At 41.6% G+C, this 14,916-nt stretch overlaps 1 protein-coding gene across 1 annotated transcript in view; it reads right to left on the bottom strand.

Annotated features, from left to right (window-relative positions):
* LOC147152659 (glutathione synthetase-like) overlaps positions 1–14,916 on the bottom strand; it is a 43,959-nt gene that overhangs the window by 5,739 nt on the left and 23,304 nt on the right. The window contains exons 2-9 of the mRNA XM_086050188.1: positions 12,013–12,145; positions 11,676–11,821; positions 11,384–11,459; positions 6,783–6,922; positions 4,205–4,321; positions 3,911–3,991; positions 3,695–3,772; positions 3,516–3,585 (exon numbers count right to left, since the gene is read on the bottom strand). Coding sequence (XP_085906314.1) covers positions 3,516–3,585; positions 3,695–3,772; positions 3,911–3,991; positions 4,205–4,321; positions 6,783–6,922; positions 11,384–11,459; positions 11,676–11,821; positions 12,013–12,144 — 840 coding nt within the window. The 5' untranslated portion in view covers position 12,145. The remainder of the gene's footprint in view (positions 1–3,515; positions 3,586–3,694; positions 3,773–3,910; positions 3,992–4,204; positions 4,322–6,782; positions 6,923–11,383; positions 11,460–11,675; positions 11,822–12,012; positions 12,146–14,916) is intronic.

Below are 14,916 nucleotides of genomic sequence, written 5' to 3'. Positions count from 1 at the left end.
ATTTCGGTTCGGTATATTTTCGGTACAAAAAATGATTTCTTTTTTTTTTTAACATGTTTATTTTTGAAAAGATTACAAGTAAACGGTACATTTTTTAGAAAAAATAAAAGCAAACGATTCGGGTGACATTCTAATAAAAATTACACCAGAATAAAAAATACATAACAATAAAGATATCTTAATGTTGTAAACTATTACGACACTGAAATATTTGAACACTCAGCAGCAACAGCCTAAGTATTCCAGTTAAAGACAAGTTGTCATTACAGTACGTGTATACACTTTGTGATGAAAACAATACATAACATTTACAACTAGAGAATGCAATTTCTGGATAAATTGCATGTGAAGGCGAAGGAAGCTGAATAGAAACTGGAATGCGTTGGAATCAAGTTGAATGACCTTGAAAAAAATCAGAAGGGAAACAAGAAAAGAGGAAGTCAGGAAAGAATGAAAGAAGGAAGTCAGGGAAAAAAAGAAGGAAAACAAAGAATGATGGAATCAAAGGAAGGGAGGAAGCAAGGAACCAAGATAGCAAGGAAAACAAGCAAGAAAAAAAGTAAGAATATAAAATAGTAGGAAGGAAAGGATGAGGCAAAGAAATTAGGAAGAAAGGACACTAGGAAGCAAGGAAGGAAGGAAAGAAGGAATCTTGGGAAGGAAGGAACCTGGGGATTTCAAATGGGGGGGGACAATACTTTGGAACAACATGGCCGCTTCATTAGGGACACCTGGGGATGAAAAATCGGAGTGTCCCAATACTTTTGAACAACATGGACGCTTCATTAGGGACACCTGGAGATGAAAATTCTGGGTGTCCCAATACTTTTGAACATGTCCCCTTCATTAGGGACACCTGGGTATGACAATTCTGGGTGTTCCAATACTGTAAGATGGCCGCCTTATTGGGGCTAGCTGAGGGGCGAGAATCATGGGTGTAGCTAATATCCCTGCCCAGGATGGCCGCCGCACTGGGGAGATCTCTGGGTGAATATCCCCAGTCTAGCTAATGTCCCTGCCCAAGATGGCCGCCGCACTGGGGAGACCTCAGGGTGAGTATTCCCAGTCTCGCTAATGTCCCTACACAAGATGGCTGCCGCACTGGGGAGACTTCGGGGTGAGTATCCCCATTCTAGCTAATGTCCCTGTCCAAGATGGCGGCCGCACTGGGGAGACCAAGGAGCAATAACACTGGTCCATGGAAATGAATGGTGAAATTGTGTGGATTTTTTTTAATGGTGAATGAGTTGAATGTGTGGGAAATAGGAATTTTGGGGGTGTTGAAAAGCTGAATGTGAGTTTAATGAGTTGAATTACTTGAATTTGTGTCAATTGGGAAAGTGTAAATGTGAAAAGTCTAATGTTCCAATGGAAATGAATGCTTAATAGTGGAATTTTTGTGTGTGTTTTAAGGGTGAATGAGTTGAATGTGTGGGAAGTAGGAATTTTGGGGTGTTGAAAAGCGGAATATGTGTTGAATGACTTGAATTTGTGGAAATTAGGAAGGTATAAATGTAAAAAGTTAAATGTTCCAATGGAAATGAATGGTTAATAGTGGAATTTTTGTGGGTTTTTAAGGGTGAATGAGTCGAAAGTGTGGGAAGTAGGAATTTTGGGGGTGTTGAAAAGCTTGACTAATATGAGGTGAATGAGATGAATGTTGTCAATTTCAAATTGGAATGATTGTTGATGTGAATGTGAATTGTTGAATATGGCAATGGGAATGAATTTTGTGTTTTTTTTACGGGTGAAAAAGTTGAACCTTTGTGAAGTAGGAATTGTGGGTGTGTTGAAAAGCGTTTATAGTGGAATAAAATAGAATACGTTTATAGTGTAGGAATAACATATGTGTGAAGGCACGATTATTGCTAACTATGTTAAAACTCTATAATGAAAAAAATACAGTAACTTTAAAAAGTCTTTATGAAATTATATACACTTTTCAGGAATTTAAATCTTCAATGTTCAACAGCATATGATAATTCTCGCTATTTAAGTTTTTGTCTAAAAAGACTTTCTTCCTCGTGGAAGAAACATTCACAGTCGGATGATGCCATTATTATGTTAGACGTGCTACCTGCAACATAGCCGTCGATCTCCATGTAGCAATGTCGGCACACAACTTTGGGTCTTATCCACGTACCTATCCCCATCGGCGATTTTAACAGTAAAGCCAGAATGTTCCTTAACAGTAGACCGCAGTGCACGCAAGGCTCCCCCGCCTTCGGGCTCTGGCTTGTTTGCGTATGCCATAATAATACCATTTATCCACGCATTTATGATTTATCATGGCTTCTGGCGTACTGACTCCTCATCTGTGCCCCCACTCTCCTAGTGTGCAACACTCAATAGCTTCCGTGTGAAAACTCGCCTACTCGCGCATAAGCCTACCATAAAAATAAAAACTGATCAGAAATGATATGCAAGTGGACCGAACCGAACATGCCGGACCGAAATGTATTAATACACCCTGGTATACCGTTACACCCCTATTTAACACCATAAAATTGCACCATGGTAATGTAATATTTACAGAATTAGGAAAAGTCAAGAGGCCAGGAGCATCTTATATCTATAGATGCAGAGTAAACACAAAGTTTGAAAACAGTCAAAATGACTGCTCTCGTACTCCTAGTGTTAAAAAGAAAGACCACTGTTCTCTTCTGCGATACCACACTCACAGGCATAGTCTACCCTCTAGTAGTTCAACACACGTAATACGCCACAGGACACCCATTACGCTGATGAGGAAAAAGGTGGATAGCTATTTTGTTTTGTTAACATTCAGTGCGTTTCTTATCCCTTTGCATACAAATGTCCTTGTCTAGGACATCTCTAGACTGTAAAAATCTCTCCAAACAGTCATTCATGCTCATTCCAGCGGCCCCGTACACTTAAAGCTTCGACCAGAAGTGGAAGTCTTTCGTTCTCCTCCTAAAATAACATTGTATTATTTTGCAAGAATTATTTTATTGCGAAATAACGCAATAAAAACTGAAAACGTATTGAGTTATAATGCAAACGCTTTGCAATAAAACACAATAGCATTGCGTTATAACGCAATCGTAAATATTCTCATGATGTCCTCTGGGTACATGCTATCTTTTGTGATACAGTTGTAAACAATTCAATCCACTCACGATATTCCCAGCCAGCCCACGATATACCCAGCTAATGAGCTTTAAATGTTTATGAATTGTGAAACGTCTGTCGTTAGACTCTCTCCCACGGCGTCATATTTTTATTTTATTTTATTTTTTAAATGGGGATGGACTGACGGAATGCAAGGACGGAAGCTCTTCAAAAGGACGTGGACGGATGGGGTCGGAGGACGATTATACTTATGAATAACGACGGAAGGACAATGACGGAAGGGTGCCCAGGTCCCGGATGGAGGACAGACCGGCAAAATAGGGTAAAGAGCCCATCTCTGCTTTCTAGTGTTATGTATGTTTATGTACCTGAGTCGGATTAAATAGTGTGGTTCACCTTGAAGAAATACAGCAAGTCACTACCTTTTCTGACTTGTAGTTCTTAGGGATAAAACCATTCCTGAAGTAGATCACTGCAACTTCATGACGATCACTGAATTTGAGGTAGGACAGAACTGTATCAAAACGAGCAAGAACACAGTCTACAGTGTTACACTAGTAGTGTTCTTCATGTTGGATATTAATGGACAGAAGACACATACACAAACAGTCTCTTGTCTTCATCAAGGTTTCCAGATTCAGAGATGTCCTCAAAACGCTTTCGTATAACGGCAATATTCCTGAAACACATTGAAAACTGTGAGTTTGTCATTAAATGAAAAGTGGTCAGTGAGCACAGTCTGCATTTTGCAGCAAAGGTTTCATTTTAAACAAAGTTATTGAAGGTATTGCAAAGGTCTTAAGTAATCACACTTTACCCTTTCCGCAGTTCATTCTCAATTATCCGTTGATCCATCATATTGAACTCATTCTCGTCCACCACGAACATGACAACCGCTCTTTAATGACAACAGGGCTCCTGTTAAACACTTTATCGCTACAGAAACACATTCTGCATTAAGGGTATGGTGCTTAATTGGGTTAGACATCTTTGGAAAGCCCAATGGATACAATGTGAAGTAAGTATTGTTTATTTAAATCTGCCCATTTCAGATATAAAATGTATTATTAGGCAATGAAGTGTCGTTTGATAAGGTTTTCGGTGGATGTACCGTTTTGATCCATAGAGCTCCCAGGCCTTGGCCATAGCCTTGGCCAGACCCACCGCTGGGTTGTTGTCAATGATTCGCTCGCTCTTTTCCGGCTGCCCAGCCACCTTGAGGATGTGTCTTTTGTAGCAACACAAACAATATTTTTTAAAACAGAAATTTAAAACGGAAGGTCAAAATAAGAAATTCCGTGAAAACTCTGAGGTCAAACAATTTGGATTTTGAAATTGTTTTGGTAGGAAACTATACAGATAATGTGTTCTAGGGTCAAAGTGTCCCAATCTTAAAATGTTTAACTATACGAGCCATTTTAAAGCAACATTTGAACGAAAAAGCATTGTACAAAAGAAAACTAAAATAAACCCTTTTGTTTTTATGCAACCACAGGTGGACATTCGTCAGCGCTTTAGTCCGTCTGTATCTCAGGCCCGCCCGGTCGGTCTGAGTCAGCCAAACAGCCTCGAGAACGAACTTACCGGTACTCCTGACATGCAGCCACATAAAGACAAATAAAAAATAAAAGTGTTTTATACCTTTTGGTCCCACAGACACAATGACAATGACATATTTTTTCATTATTTGGCAGCGTGTCTTCTTGTGCGGCGCTTGCGTGTGACGTGAAAATTATGTTCTAGACGCCGATTGGCTGTTGGGAACGAGGGACGGATTGGGACCGCATGGGTTGGCCGGAAATACAAAGGGGAAATTAGTGATAGCTAAACGATGCCCACCTCTGTATGTACCCTTAATTTATACAAAACATTTTGCTTTGCTTCACAAAGGGGCAAGGCACGGGCCATCCCTTGATGGGTTGTCGGAATTTTTCAGTTCCGTTTGCCTCCGGGGTGACTCCCTGAGCTGGGTAATAGAAAAACTACCCAACTACGGACTCTCTCGTCCCACTGCCACACTGACCGAAGCTATGACCCACCATTGGAGGGCTCCTCCGGCCCACGGGTTATTCTCCAGTGCCGGGGAGACTGCGAGCGCCACGTGTCTCACGCTTCCGAACGAGGCCAGCCTGCCCGCCCGCTTTGGCAGCGCGCGGAAGTGCCCGGCCCACCGCCAGGCGGCCTGCCAATGCTGCTCCCCTCCCGCCAGTCAGCCCAGCCTTGGCTCAGAGGCAACCCAGTTGAGAGCCTTCAGTAGTCTTGTTTCAAAGATTAAGCCTTGCAAGTCTTAAGCCTGGTCCACACGGTAGGACTTTAAAATTGTCGGCAGACTTCCAAATTGTGAGAGACCTCACGCATGATGAGGAAAAAAAAATCACGGGTATAACAGTTTTGAGCATACAGTATGTGGTGTACAGCCACGCGGCAAAATCAACACATCACACACAAACCGATTTCATTCAGGAATATTCCCACGTCGATCGAGACATCTTGCAAAACCTCTCGAGATTAAATGTGAGGGAGTAAACAAACATGGAGGGTGAAGAGGAGGCAGTGGCAATAGTTTTTGGTTTGTTTTTATCAGGAAAAAAGTGGCGAAAAGAAATTGCGTTGGACAAAGAAGTGGAGACAGTGCGAGCGCAGATTTTCTGTTACGCCATGACGGTTTTGATTTTGGATTCCTTACGTACTTACTTGGCGCCTGGTCACCTCATTGTCTGATTGGCTGCACATCACTGTCTACCGGCTGTGCGCTTATTTGTCCTAAGTGCACACCACGAACGGTGAGGAGTCGTGCCAAAACAATCCAACATGCTGAATATCTGCAATTTGAGGTCGCAGCGTTGAGATCAGAACACACCGTCAACAGGAATATCTGGTGAAATTATATTCTTGAGAAATTACAGTAATGCTTATAATTGTCGGAAAGGGAGATTCGGGGATAAAATTGAGCTAATTATCCTGCCGTGTGACCGGACTAAAGTACACATGGCCCGTAACCAAAACTTGTAACCTTGCAAGACGTTGTATGTTCGCGAGGGCTCCCCATTGTAGCTCTCACCATCTGCCGTTGTGATAGTTGTTAGGGATCTTTGAAATGTAACCTTTCCAGCTTGCACTTTTTGCACTTTTTCCTTTTTACCAAAGTGAGATGTGAAATCACTTGGTCGGAATTTTGACTGGTGAACGCTATTTTATCACTGCTTTCCATTGTGAATCCTTTACCTGTCGCAGCTACTATCCTGCCAGCATGGCTGCGTAAAAAAATGCATACGTGGGTCAGTCAAGTGATGTCCGGACCTCTATTGTTGGCGCGTAGGACCCAACCATTTCTTTTTGAAAGAAGGTGGGCTCGGAGTGGGAGTAAATACTAAACCCACTTTTTAAACACACTATGAAGACAAAACAAGTCATATTTATTAAAAAAAATTTGAATTTAGTATTGATAGATTAATTGCCAATGCGAACAGGGATGGCATGTTTGGTACCAAGGATTTAGTAAAGGTGGTAACAGCTACCTCTTGCAACCCTGTAAAAGCGCTTATGGCCGGCAGCCCTCACTCCTTCCATATTCTAGTTTTGTGACAACAGAGGCCCATTTTTCCTCGATATTTTACTCAGATTCTCTGGGGCTTTCTAGTATATTAATCCAAAATTTTTTGGCGGTTAGATTTTGACAACTACGTTACCGGTGTACATCAGGTATGCGTGAGGCGATGCCTCCTGCTGCAGCAGCAAAGGTGTTGATCTCGATCTGTTTCAGAGATGTGTGTCCATCCTCCTTCTGGTCCCACATGTAGTCGGATCGAGTCAGACCCAACACAATTGACTGGGAAGACGGTAAGAATAACAGACTGACACATTTTTATGAAGACAGTGTCTGCATTGTGACCGATAAAATTAAACTTGTTTGTGCTTTTTTATACACACAAAAATGGATAAAATAATTCAATGTAAAAATGCAATGTGGGGACAAAAGTACTAGGGCCAAATGTGTGCATAATCAGTGCCGAACATTTCCCCCCTAGCAGAGTATCAGATTTATCAAAGTGCACTAGTGTGTAGGAATGTGTACATTTAAGCGCAACTCTTACCGTATGTTCAAACAAAGCTAGTGATACAACAGTGAAACTACACATAGAACGCAGCCTTGTGCCTCAAGCAGCACCTGCACCATTTAACTTTGATGCGCCAAGTGCCCTTTAGCCAATGTTTTTTCCTCACCATGTGCATGTAAAAGCCTATCTGTGGCATTTCAATGGTAAAATTTGACGTAGCCCAGGTGAAAAAACAAGTTAAGGATAAACGAATGAAAGATGTTATATAAGGCCTCTTTGGCGCATATGATTAGATAGGTGACTTGAGCTAGGCCGTTGTGTCATTGTGACCTTTCCTCCTGGCTCGGCATCTTAGCTAGTTGGAATCAGTTCCGAACAGAGTCACACATGTCCTAGAGGAGAGTTGCCATCCCTATGGGTGGGCAGCCAATGAAGTAAAAAGAATAAGAACCATTTTGGACAGATTAGACCTTCTACTGCAATCTTGCAGAGAAGGCTCCACAGCTGTGTAGCTACGCGATCTTACTGGCATTCCCTGAAGAGCTCAACTGAAAATATACAGTCTTCTGGTGGTTACTATTAGCGTAGCAAGCATTAAAGATAAAAGAACCATGCTAAGGTCCCCTCAGAACTTTTGACTGTGTAAAGTGAACATAAATGTCTTCTGAATTTGAAACACCCCAGAGAGGAGTTTTGTTAACAGCCCTGCCAAATTTGAAGGACTAAAAAAAAAAAAAAAAAAGAAATCAAGTACAGGATATAAAATAAATGTTTCTTGACAATCCTGGTGGCTCAGGAAGCTCGTTCTCTGCTAGTTGTCTGAACTGTTCTAAAGAATGCTCTGTATGTGTAAATGATTTTTCTCAGTTTATTTTGTTGTGCTTGTTTGTACAGGTCTCGGTAATTTTTCATACTGAAGTGGAATGTGCCAACAGCAATGGTCATGCACTTTATGCTTTTTCAATTTACGGTATGGCCACGGTGAAGCAAATTCAGTTGAGAAGTGTTCTGAATGTATGGTTGAGATTTTATTTTTATTACGACATTACCGAGTGTGTTTTGTGTTTCACATCACATTGTTTAAAAAAATAACTAAATAATAATGAAAATAATAATACGATGGCAGAAAAGCAATGTTATGCCGCGGATAAAGAAAGAGGACCGCCTAACATTTTGTGATTCTTTGAAAACAAAATGAAAAAGGATTGAGACATCCACCAATTTTGTGGCCACAATTTTAGTTCTACAAAATAATTTACAACCTTTTCTATGCACATTGATTAAAAAAGAAGGCCCTTGCAAACACTTAAGGGACACTTGGATGAGCTTAATATTGGCACTTATATAAAAGGTTTGCATGTAAAAATGACATCAGAACTAAAATGCTTCGCCCAAAAGACTCAGTAATAATTTAAGGGCTTTTTTTGTGATTAGATTTACGACAAATTGCCCCGCCACCTTTTGGGGCTCGGCTTGCTATTTTTCCGGTCTCAGCGGTCTACGTTACGGGAGGCAAGCTGTTAATATTGCTTGCTTTTTCAGTTCTGTTGTCTAAAACCGCAACCGATCACCACCCAAATGCAAATGCACATTACTACTCTTGTCCACTTCAACCTGTGAAAGTATAAAAGTGTTCTGCACAATGGTTTGGATTTATTGACATAAAACGTGAGCTCATCATGATCCCCTCCACAAAATCAAAACTACCGTGGCGATCGCTTCTCCACTTACACAGGCTGAAGTGGACAAGAGCATGAATGCGCACACGTACACCGACTGGTTATATTTCGGACATTTAGCTACACTAAACTACTGGCAGCGGGTAAGCAATCAGCGAGGCATGGATCTTTATCCCGCCCCCGGCTAACAGCAGGATAATGGTACAGTGAATAGCAACAACTAGCTTAAAGCAGTTATAAAAAAAAAAGGCGTTAGCACAACATTAGCTCCTTACTGTCCGCGCATCGTGTGGAGGTGATCATGAGCCTGCGTCTTCATGACGCGGGGGTTGCATCCCAAGCAGTCGCATGCGTTGTCCGACACCACTTGCAGCTGCGAAAGTGAAGCTGCGTCAGAGTGAGGTTAGACCTCATCGAACACCGGGGATGTCTTAAACGTGCGCATCCGACTCCACAGCTGAGTGTGGCAGCATTGGAACGCGCCATTTCGGCTGTTATGTTCCAAATTGGACGGCGTGTTGTAGATCGAAAAACTGGGGCCATTCCTCATCCAAATGAATGTGCACGTCTATTCATTCCCTCTTCAGTCGCTAGAAATATCCTGACTGGTGTTAAATGCCTCGCTTGTCCTAACCGTGATCAGCAAACAAGCAGTGTTTTTCTTTTCTTTTCTTTTTTTTCCAAACAAAGAAGCAGTGTGCGCTTGTCCCAGCCTAAATCGATTTAGCTCTGCTTACTTCCACATTTCCTCATTCTCATATAAATCTGCCACGGAGAGGATAATCCTTTTGATATGTTGAAGTGGGCATTAGTAGGGATGTCCACATAAATATCGGTGCCAATTGATCACCGTTTTTGGACGTTATAAGCAATGAAAGTACAATGATTTCCAATGGAGAGTTTGTAATCGGTTCAGAGACTCCATCCAGTGACTCCGACCGAACAAGGATAGAACGGTAGGGGGCGCAGCCATTTGCCTCATTAACAAGGGGCGTTATTCATGGAGTCACTTATTTCCTAATTTCTCCAGAATTAATGGATAAAATAGAAAACGACAAGTCTTTTCATTTTCCTGATCAAAAAATATATTAAATGAACTTGTTAGTGAAAACATGGCCATCCCTTTAAAGTAAATGTCTCATGCTATATTAAGATTTCTACAGTTAACGATAGGCATATACATCAATCACATTTTATTTATACAGCACTTTTCATACACAAAAATGGAACTCAAAGTGCTGATGATGATGGTGATGACCTTTAGCGCAATGGCGGTCAAATTTCTTATGAAATATGAGTTATTTTGGTGGGTATCTTTCTAACCTAGAAGTAAGACTAACCAAAATCCTGCCTCTTCCCGTTGTGGCTGCAGAGCCTCTTTCACGTTGTCGTCCCAAAGCCGGATGCGCGCACCTCCCGCCAAACAGTAACTGCTGGCTTCTGGGGAAAGTGGGCTTGTTTACTCGGCAGGTGCGCCTCACATTGTGACTTCACATTGTGAAGTTGTTTTCTTGGATCAGGTGGGGTGGGTGTTTAGTGAGGAGGAATGAGCAGGAATGCTTTAAAACAAAATAGTACTGTGTCATATGTCCGTTTTGTTGATTATGGCGGCGCCATGTTGACAAAAGCGGGAGTACTTTGACCAAAGTCAACCACATTTCCTATGCGCGCCAGCGCGGAGTGTCGTGAAATCCTGCTATCGCTCGCCTGCAAATTGTACTGAATTACATTTCTATTTACAGTGGCTGTGTGAAAGATGAATAGTGATGAGGTAATTAATCTAATTTTGTTTATACAATGCTTTTGTTTTTTTTGTTTGTTTTGGGGCTTCTGCCATGACACCAGTAATAGCACGTAGACGTTCGAATCGACTTCCGTCTTTATAGCGAAAGGAGGAAGTGAGTATGCCGTAAAGCAAATCAGGACATTTATATTTTTTCGTGTCCTAAGGTTACTCCTATCTTCCTCAAAGTTGCTTAGTGCCAGAAAAAATTATACAGACCCCCACCCCACTCCCCACAGCATGACAAAAGTCCCATTCAACTACTTGTAAGTCAATGTTTCATCAAAATAGTTAATAAAAAATAAAAAAATAAAATAAAAAAAATATTAAGGTCGAATTCTTACTCAGTGCTACGTTAATATCGATAAATGGAGGAAAACACCACTTTTTTTTTTTTTTTTTGCTGAGGAAAAAGCATTTTAACATGGCTAAAAGCTCAGAAAAGTAAGTTGATTAAGCATGTTGCATCTCCTTTAACTCATTCAGTACCAGACTTTTTCAGACCGTCTGTGAAATGACATATGAATATGTCATTGGGATAGAATGAGTTTGTGATTTAATGGGGGCCTTGGACAATGTTCCTTCATTGACCATAAATCTGAGTCTTAACTATATTGGACAATTGTATGCTGAGTGGGTGCTGTGATATGATAAGATTGTGGCTCTTTTCTGTTCCATCATGATTGTGGCAGAGAGCACAACAAAGTTCCCCCAAGGCATGCTTAGTTGGACAAGTTTGAGAAGCAGGTTATACAGGAGGACTTGCATACCTTCAACCTTCCTTCTTTGACGACATGCTGGTGTATCTTGAACAATCTTGCGATGAAATCATCCACAGTAACGAGGCTAGAAAATGAAAATGTATCAAAATAAAATTTATTTTTTGTAATATTTCAAATCACTGTGGATTGACTGACAAAGATGTAAAAATGTCTAGAGGTGTGTCTAAATCAATATTTTCTGCTTCAAATATAAAATATAGAAAAACATCTCGCTCACTTCATGATGAATCTGCCCATCTATCATGTGTGAATATACCCCAATATGAAGTCAGCATCCCACCTGGCAAGAGCCTCTTGCAGGAAGTCAGGATCTTGGCTGATCTTATCAACCAGTGTGTTGAAGTGAGTTTGCACTTCCACAGCTTGGAGGAAAAGAGCTTTTGGCACTGGCGTTGGGAAGAGCGTGATGGGAGCATACGTCATCTCCTAAAATAGAGCAATCGTGATACCGCTAATGGCTTGGAATGAAATGTAGATCCACAGCTGGCTCCATTGCGCCACCCTTCTACAAAGTTTTTTATTTTTTTACTTTTTTTTTTAGAAATTACTTGAGTACCGCTGCTTTTATATAACCAGATTAACTACCTAACATTTTCAAAAAGATGGGAAATTCTCACCTCTGACGAGTTAAGGGATTCTTTCAGCCTCATAAGCAAACCATGTGCATATGCTGAATCCTTTGCCACTCCTGCCAGTTCATTTATTTGGGTTGTGTTCATCAGTAACTCATTTTGTATCTCCTCAGCCATTCTGGTTTATATTTAAGATAAGTAAAACACAGTCAGAGAATGGACATATGCAGCAATCTGAACACACAGTAAAGCAGAATGCAGATTTGCAATTACAAACAGTTCACTGTCATTTATCATAACATAAAATTGTAAACCTTGATTTTAAGCTTCAGTTTATTATTCAATTAAACATTGTTTTAAAATTAGACAATGCTCCATAAAACACACATTACTCAATATAGTATGGACAAAATGGGCTTTTCTCCATCTGATACATGTACGCAACGCACTGAAAATACTCCAGATATACAGTGATTCCTCGTTTATTGCAGTTAATGTGGACCAGAACCCCGAATGATAGGTGAAAAACCTTGAAGTAAAGGTTGACTTATTATAATTTGCAGAGCTGGGTACTTGACCCTTTTTTGCCGGTCCGGCCGCGACCCTCCACCCTTGACCTGGGTAGCCTTCCGGCCGCGACCCTCCGGCCATATTCATAAACATTGTCGGCCCCCGCCCCGTTACCCCTTGCCCCTTCATGTGGCAGCGTCATAGTTGAGTGCTGTGTGCAACTTAATATACTCCCAGACACAAGTTGTTTTGAAACAGTTAAATTCTATGTTGCTTCAAAAAGACAGCGACAACAATGGATATCGTACCTGCTACAACCTAATTTCATTGCCAAACTAGTTTGCTTTTGCAGCAGCAACGAGCTGCGTGCTGCTTCCTCTCTCTCCTCTCCGTGTGGGAGACTGTATGTCATCGCAACATGTGACATAATGGACAGATCAGAGCAGCAACAATTCCTGATGGGTGTGTGGCATGTGTTGCAGACCTGTCGCCAACAGCACATCGCGTCGATCACGTGAATCAATGCGGCAGTTGACGCTCCCGCTGACGCGGGAGTAGAAACAAGCCTAAAAAGAAGCCTTTCACTGAGTAGGCTGAGATGAAATGTGGCCGCCTCGCGACCAGGTCAAACACATGAGGGCCGATTAGTGGGCCGCACTAAAATCCACTTCCGGCCATACTTAGTCCAGCCATTTTTTCAAATTTGTCGCCTCCAAGTCGCCCCGCCCCAAAAATGGGCATCCGGCCGGACCGGAGGATCCGACCGGTGGCCCATGGACGGACTGCTCAGCTCTGATAATTTGTATTTTCATCTTATATTATATTTATTTTAAAGTTTTATTTTGGCGGGGAGGTCACTGATAGTGTAGTGGTACACACGCCTGAGTTGTGTGCGGGCAGCGTGGGATCGATTCCCTCTCAGTGACGGTGTCTGTGTGTGCCCTGCGACTGGCTGGCGACCAGTTCGGGGTGTAGTCTGCCTTCGCCCGTTGACGGCTGGGATAGGCTCCAGCACCTCCCTGCGACCCTGTATAGGATAAGCGGTTTGGAAGATGACACATTTTGGGGGAGATTTACGCCTCTGTTATGCCATTGAGAACCCCCGACATGGTTCCCACACTTCTAAATACTTGTTATACAATAAATTTCACTTTAAAAATGCAAAATGAATAATAAATACCAAGCTGCAGGCTGAGAGAGAAACTGAGCTTCAACCGGGGCAGTGGATGATTACGACAGAACATTCTCTAATAACTACATTAAATTTTTAATTTTTATCATAACATTGACCTTAACTAGAATGCCATAGTTCATTTTATCCAAATGTACAATCCTGTACTTTTCGACGCTTGTCGTCGTCCTTCTTGTGCAAAGCAAAAGTAAAATTGCTGCTGCTGTTGCTGCCGCGACTTCTTCGTTGCCTCCTTCTACTTCTTTTAAAAACTAAGAAGCACGGTCACCGTAGATAATTATGCCTTAACTTTCTCTTTGCACAATATCAACAAGGTCCTTTAGATAAAATGCAATGCGGGATTCTAGTTAAGGTAAAGTGTTTTAAGACAAACTTAGGCTAAAAATAAACACTTCCACCCTTTATTTGCCCGATGTCTTGTCGTCGTGCTCTGCTCACAACTTGTAAACACAGCCGTTGTACTGTACTATCCTCTTACCCGGTTTGACTCTGACTAAATGAATGGCACATTTGAATGACGTTATGAGTTTCCGAACATAACGTTGTTTGTTTTGTCGTCGTTGTCGTGCTGAGAACGTTCGTGCTTGCCGGGTGGCTGAGCACGCTTTACTCACAACTTGTAAACCCAGCTGTCGGACGGCACATTTGAAATAACGTTATGAATATCCGAACAGAACGTCGTTCAAAAGTGATGTTCGTTTGTTAGCGCGGACAATACTAGCGAGAGGCTGCGGTGATGCGCACCGTCAGCTCACGGGATAAATCCACTTATGCTCTCGTTGGTCGATCTCGCACCAGAAACCCATCGCACCTTTTATGAGTGCCTGCGGGTATCTACAAAGCCTCCGAGGCAACTCATATCTTTGAAACAATGCGTCTTTCTGCCGATATGGCTGTGTTGTTTCATTTTTAATTTGTTATGAATGCTTCTGAAAAATCTGCACTGCACTGAGGGCACGAAAGTTGAAGTGCTAAGTAGAGGGAATGCTATGTGTGAATCCACACCGGTTCAAAGCTTTAGGACATTGGTTATGCTTGGAATGCAGGATTCCACCTCTGACTGCATGTGTTACAGAGGCAACAGACCCAAATAAACACACACAACCAATACTTGTTACTTTAGTTATCGCTAAGAAAACAATGTTGCTAAATTGGAAAAATAATCTAAGATATGGTTAAATCTAATCAAAGAATACATTGCATTAGAAAAAATGTTGGCAAATCAACTAAATGATTGCATAGAATGC

Source organism: Filicampus tigris, chromosome 1, assembly GCF_054856515.1.
Source record: "Filicampus tigris isolate MCC_2025a chromosome 1, RoL_Ftig_1.0, whole genome shotgun sequence".
NCBI classification, from domain to species: domain Eukaryota; kingdom Metazoa; phylum Chordata; class Actinopteri; order Syngnathiformes; family Syngnathidae; genus Filicampus; species Filicampus tigris.
Note: the sequence above shows the minus strand (reverse complement) of the source record. Positions and strands in the feature narration are given on the sequence as shown.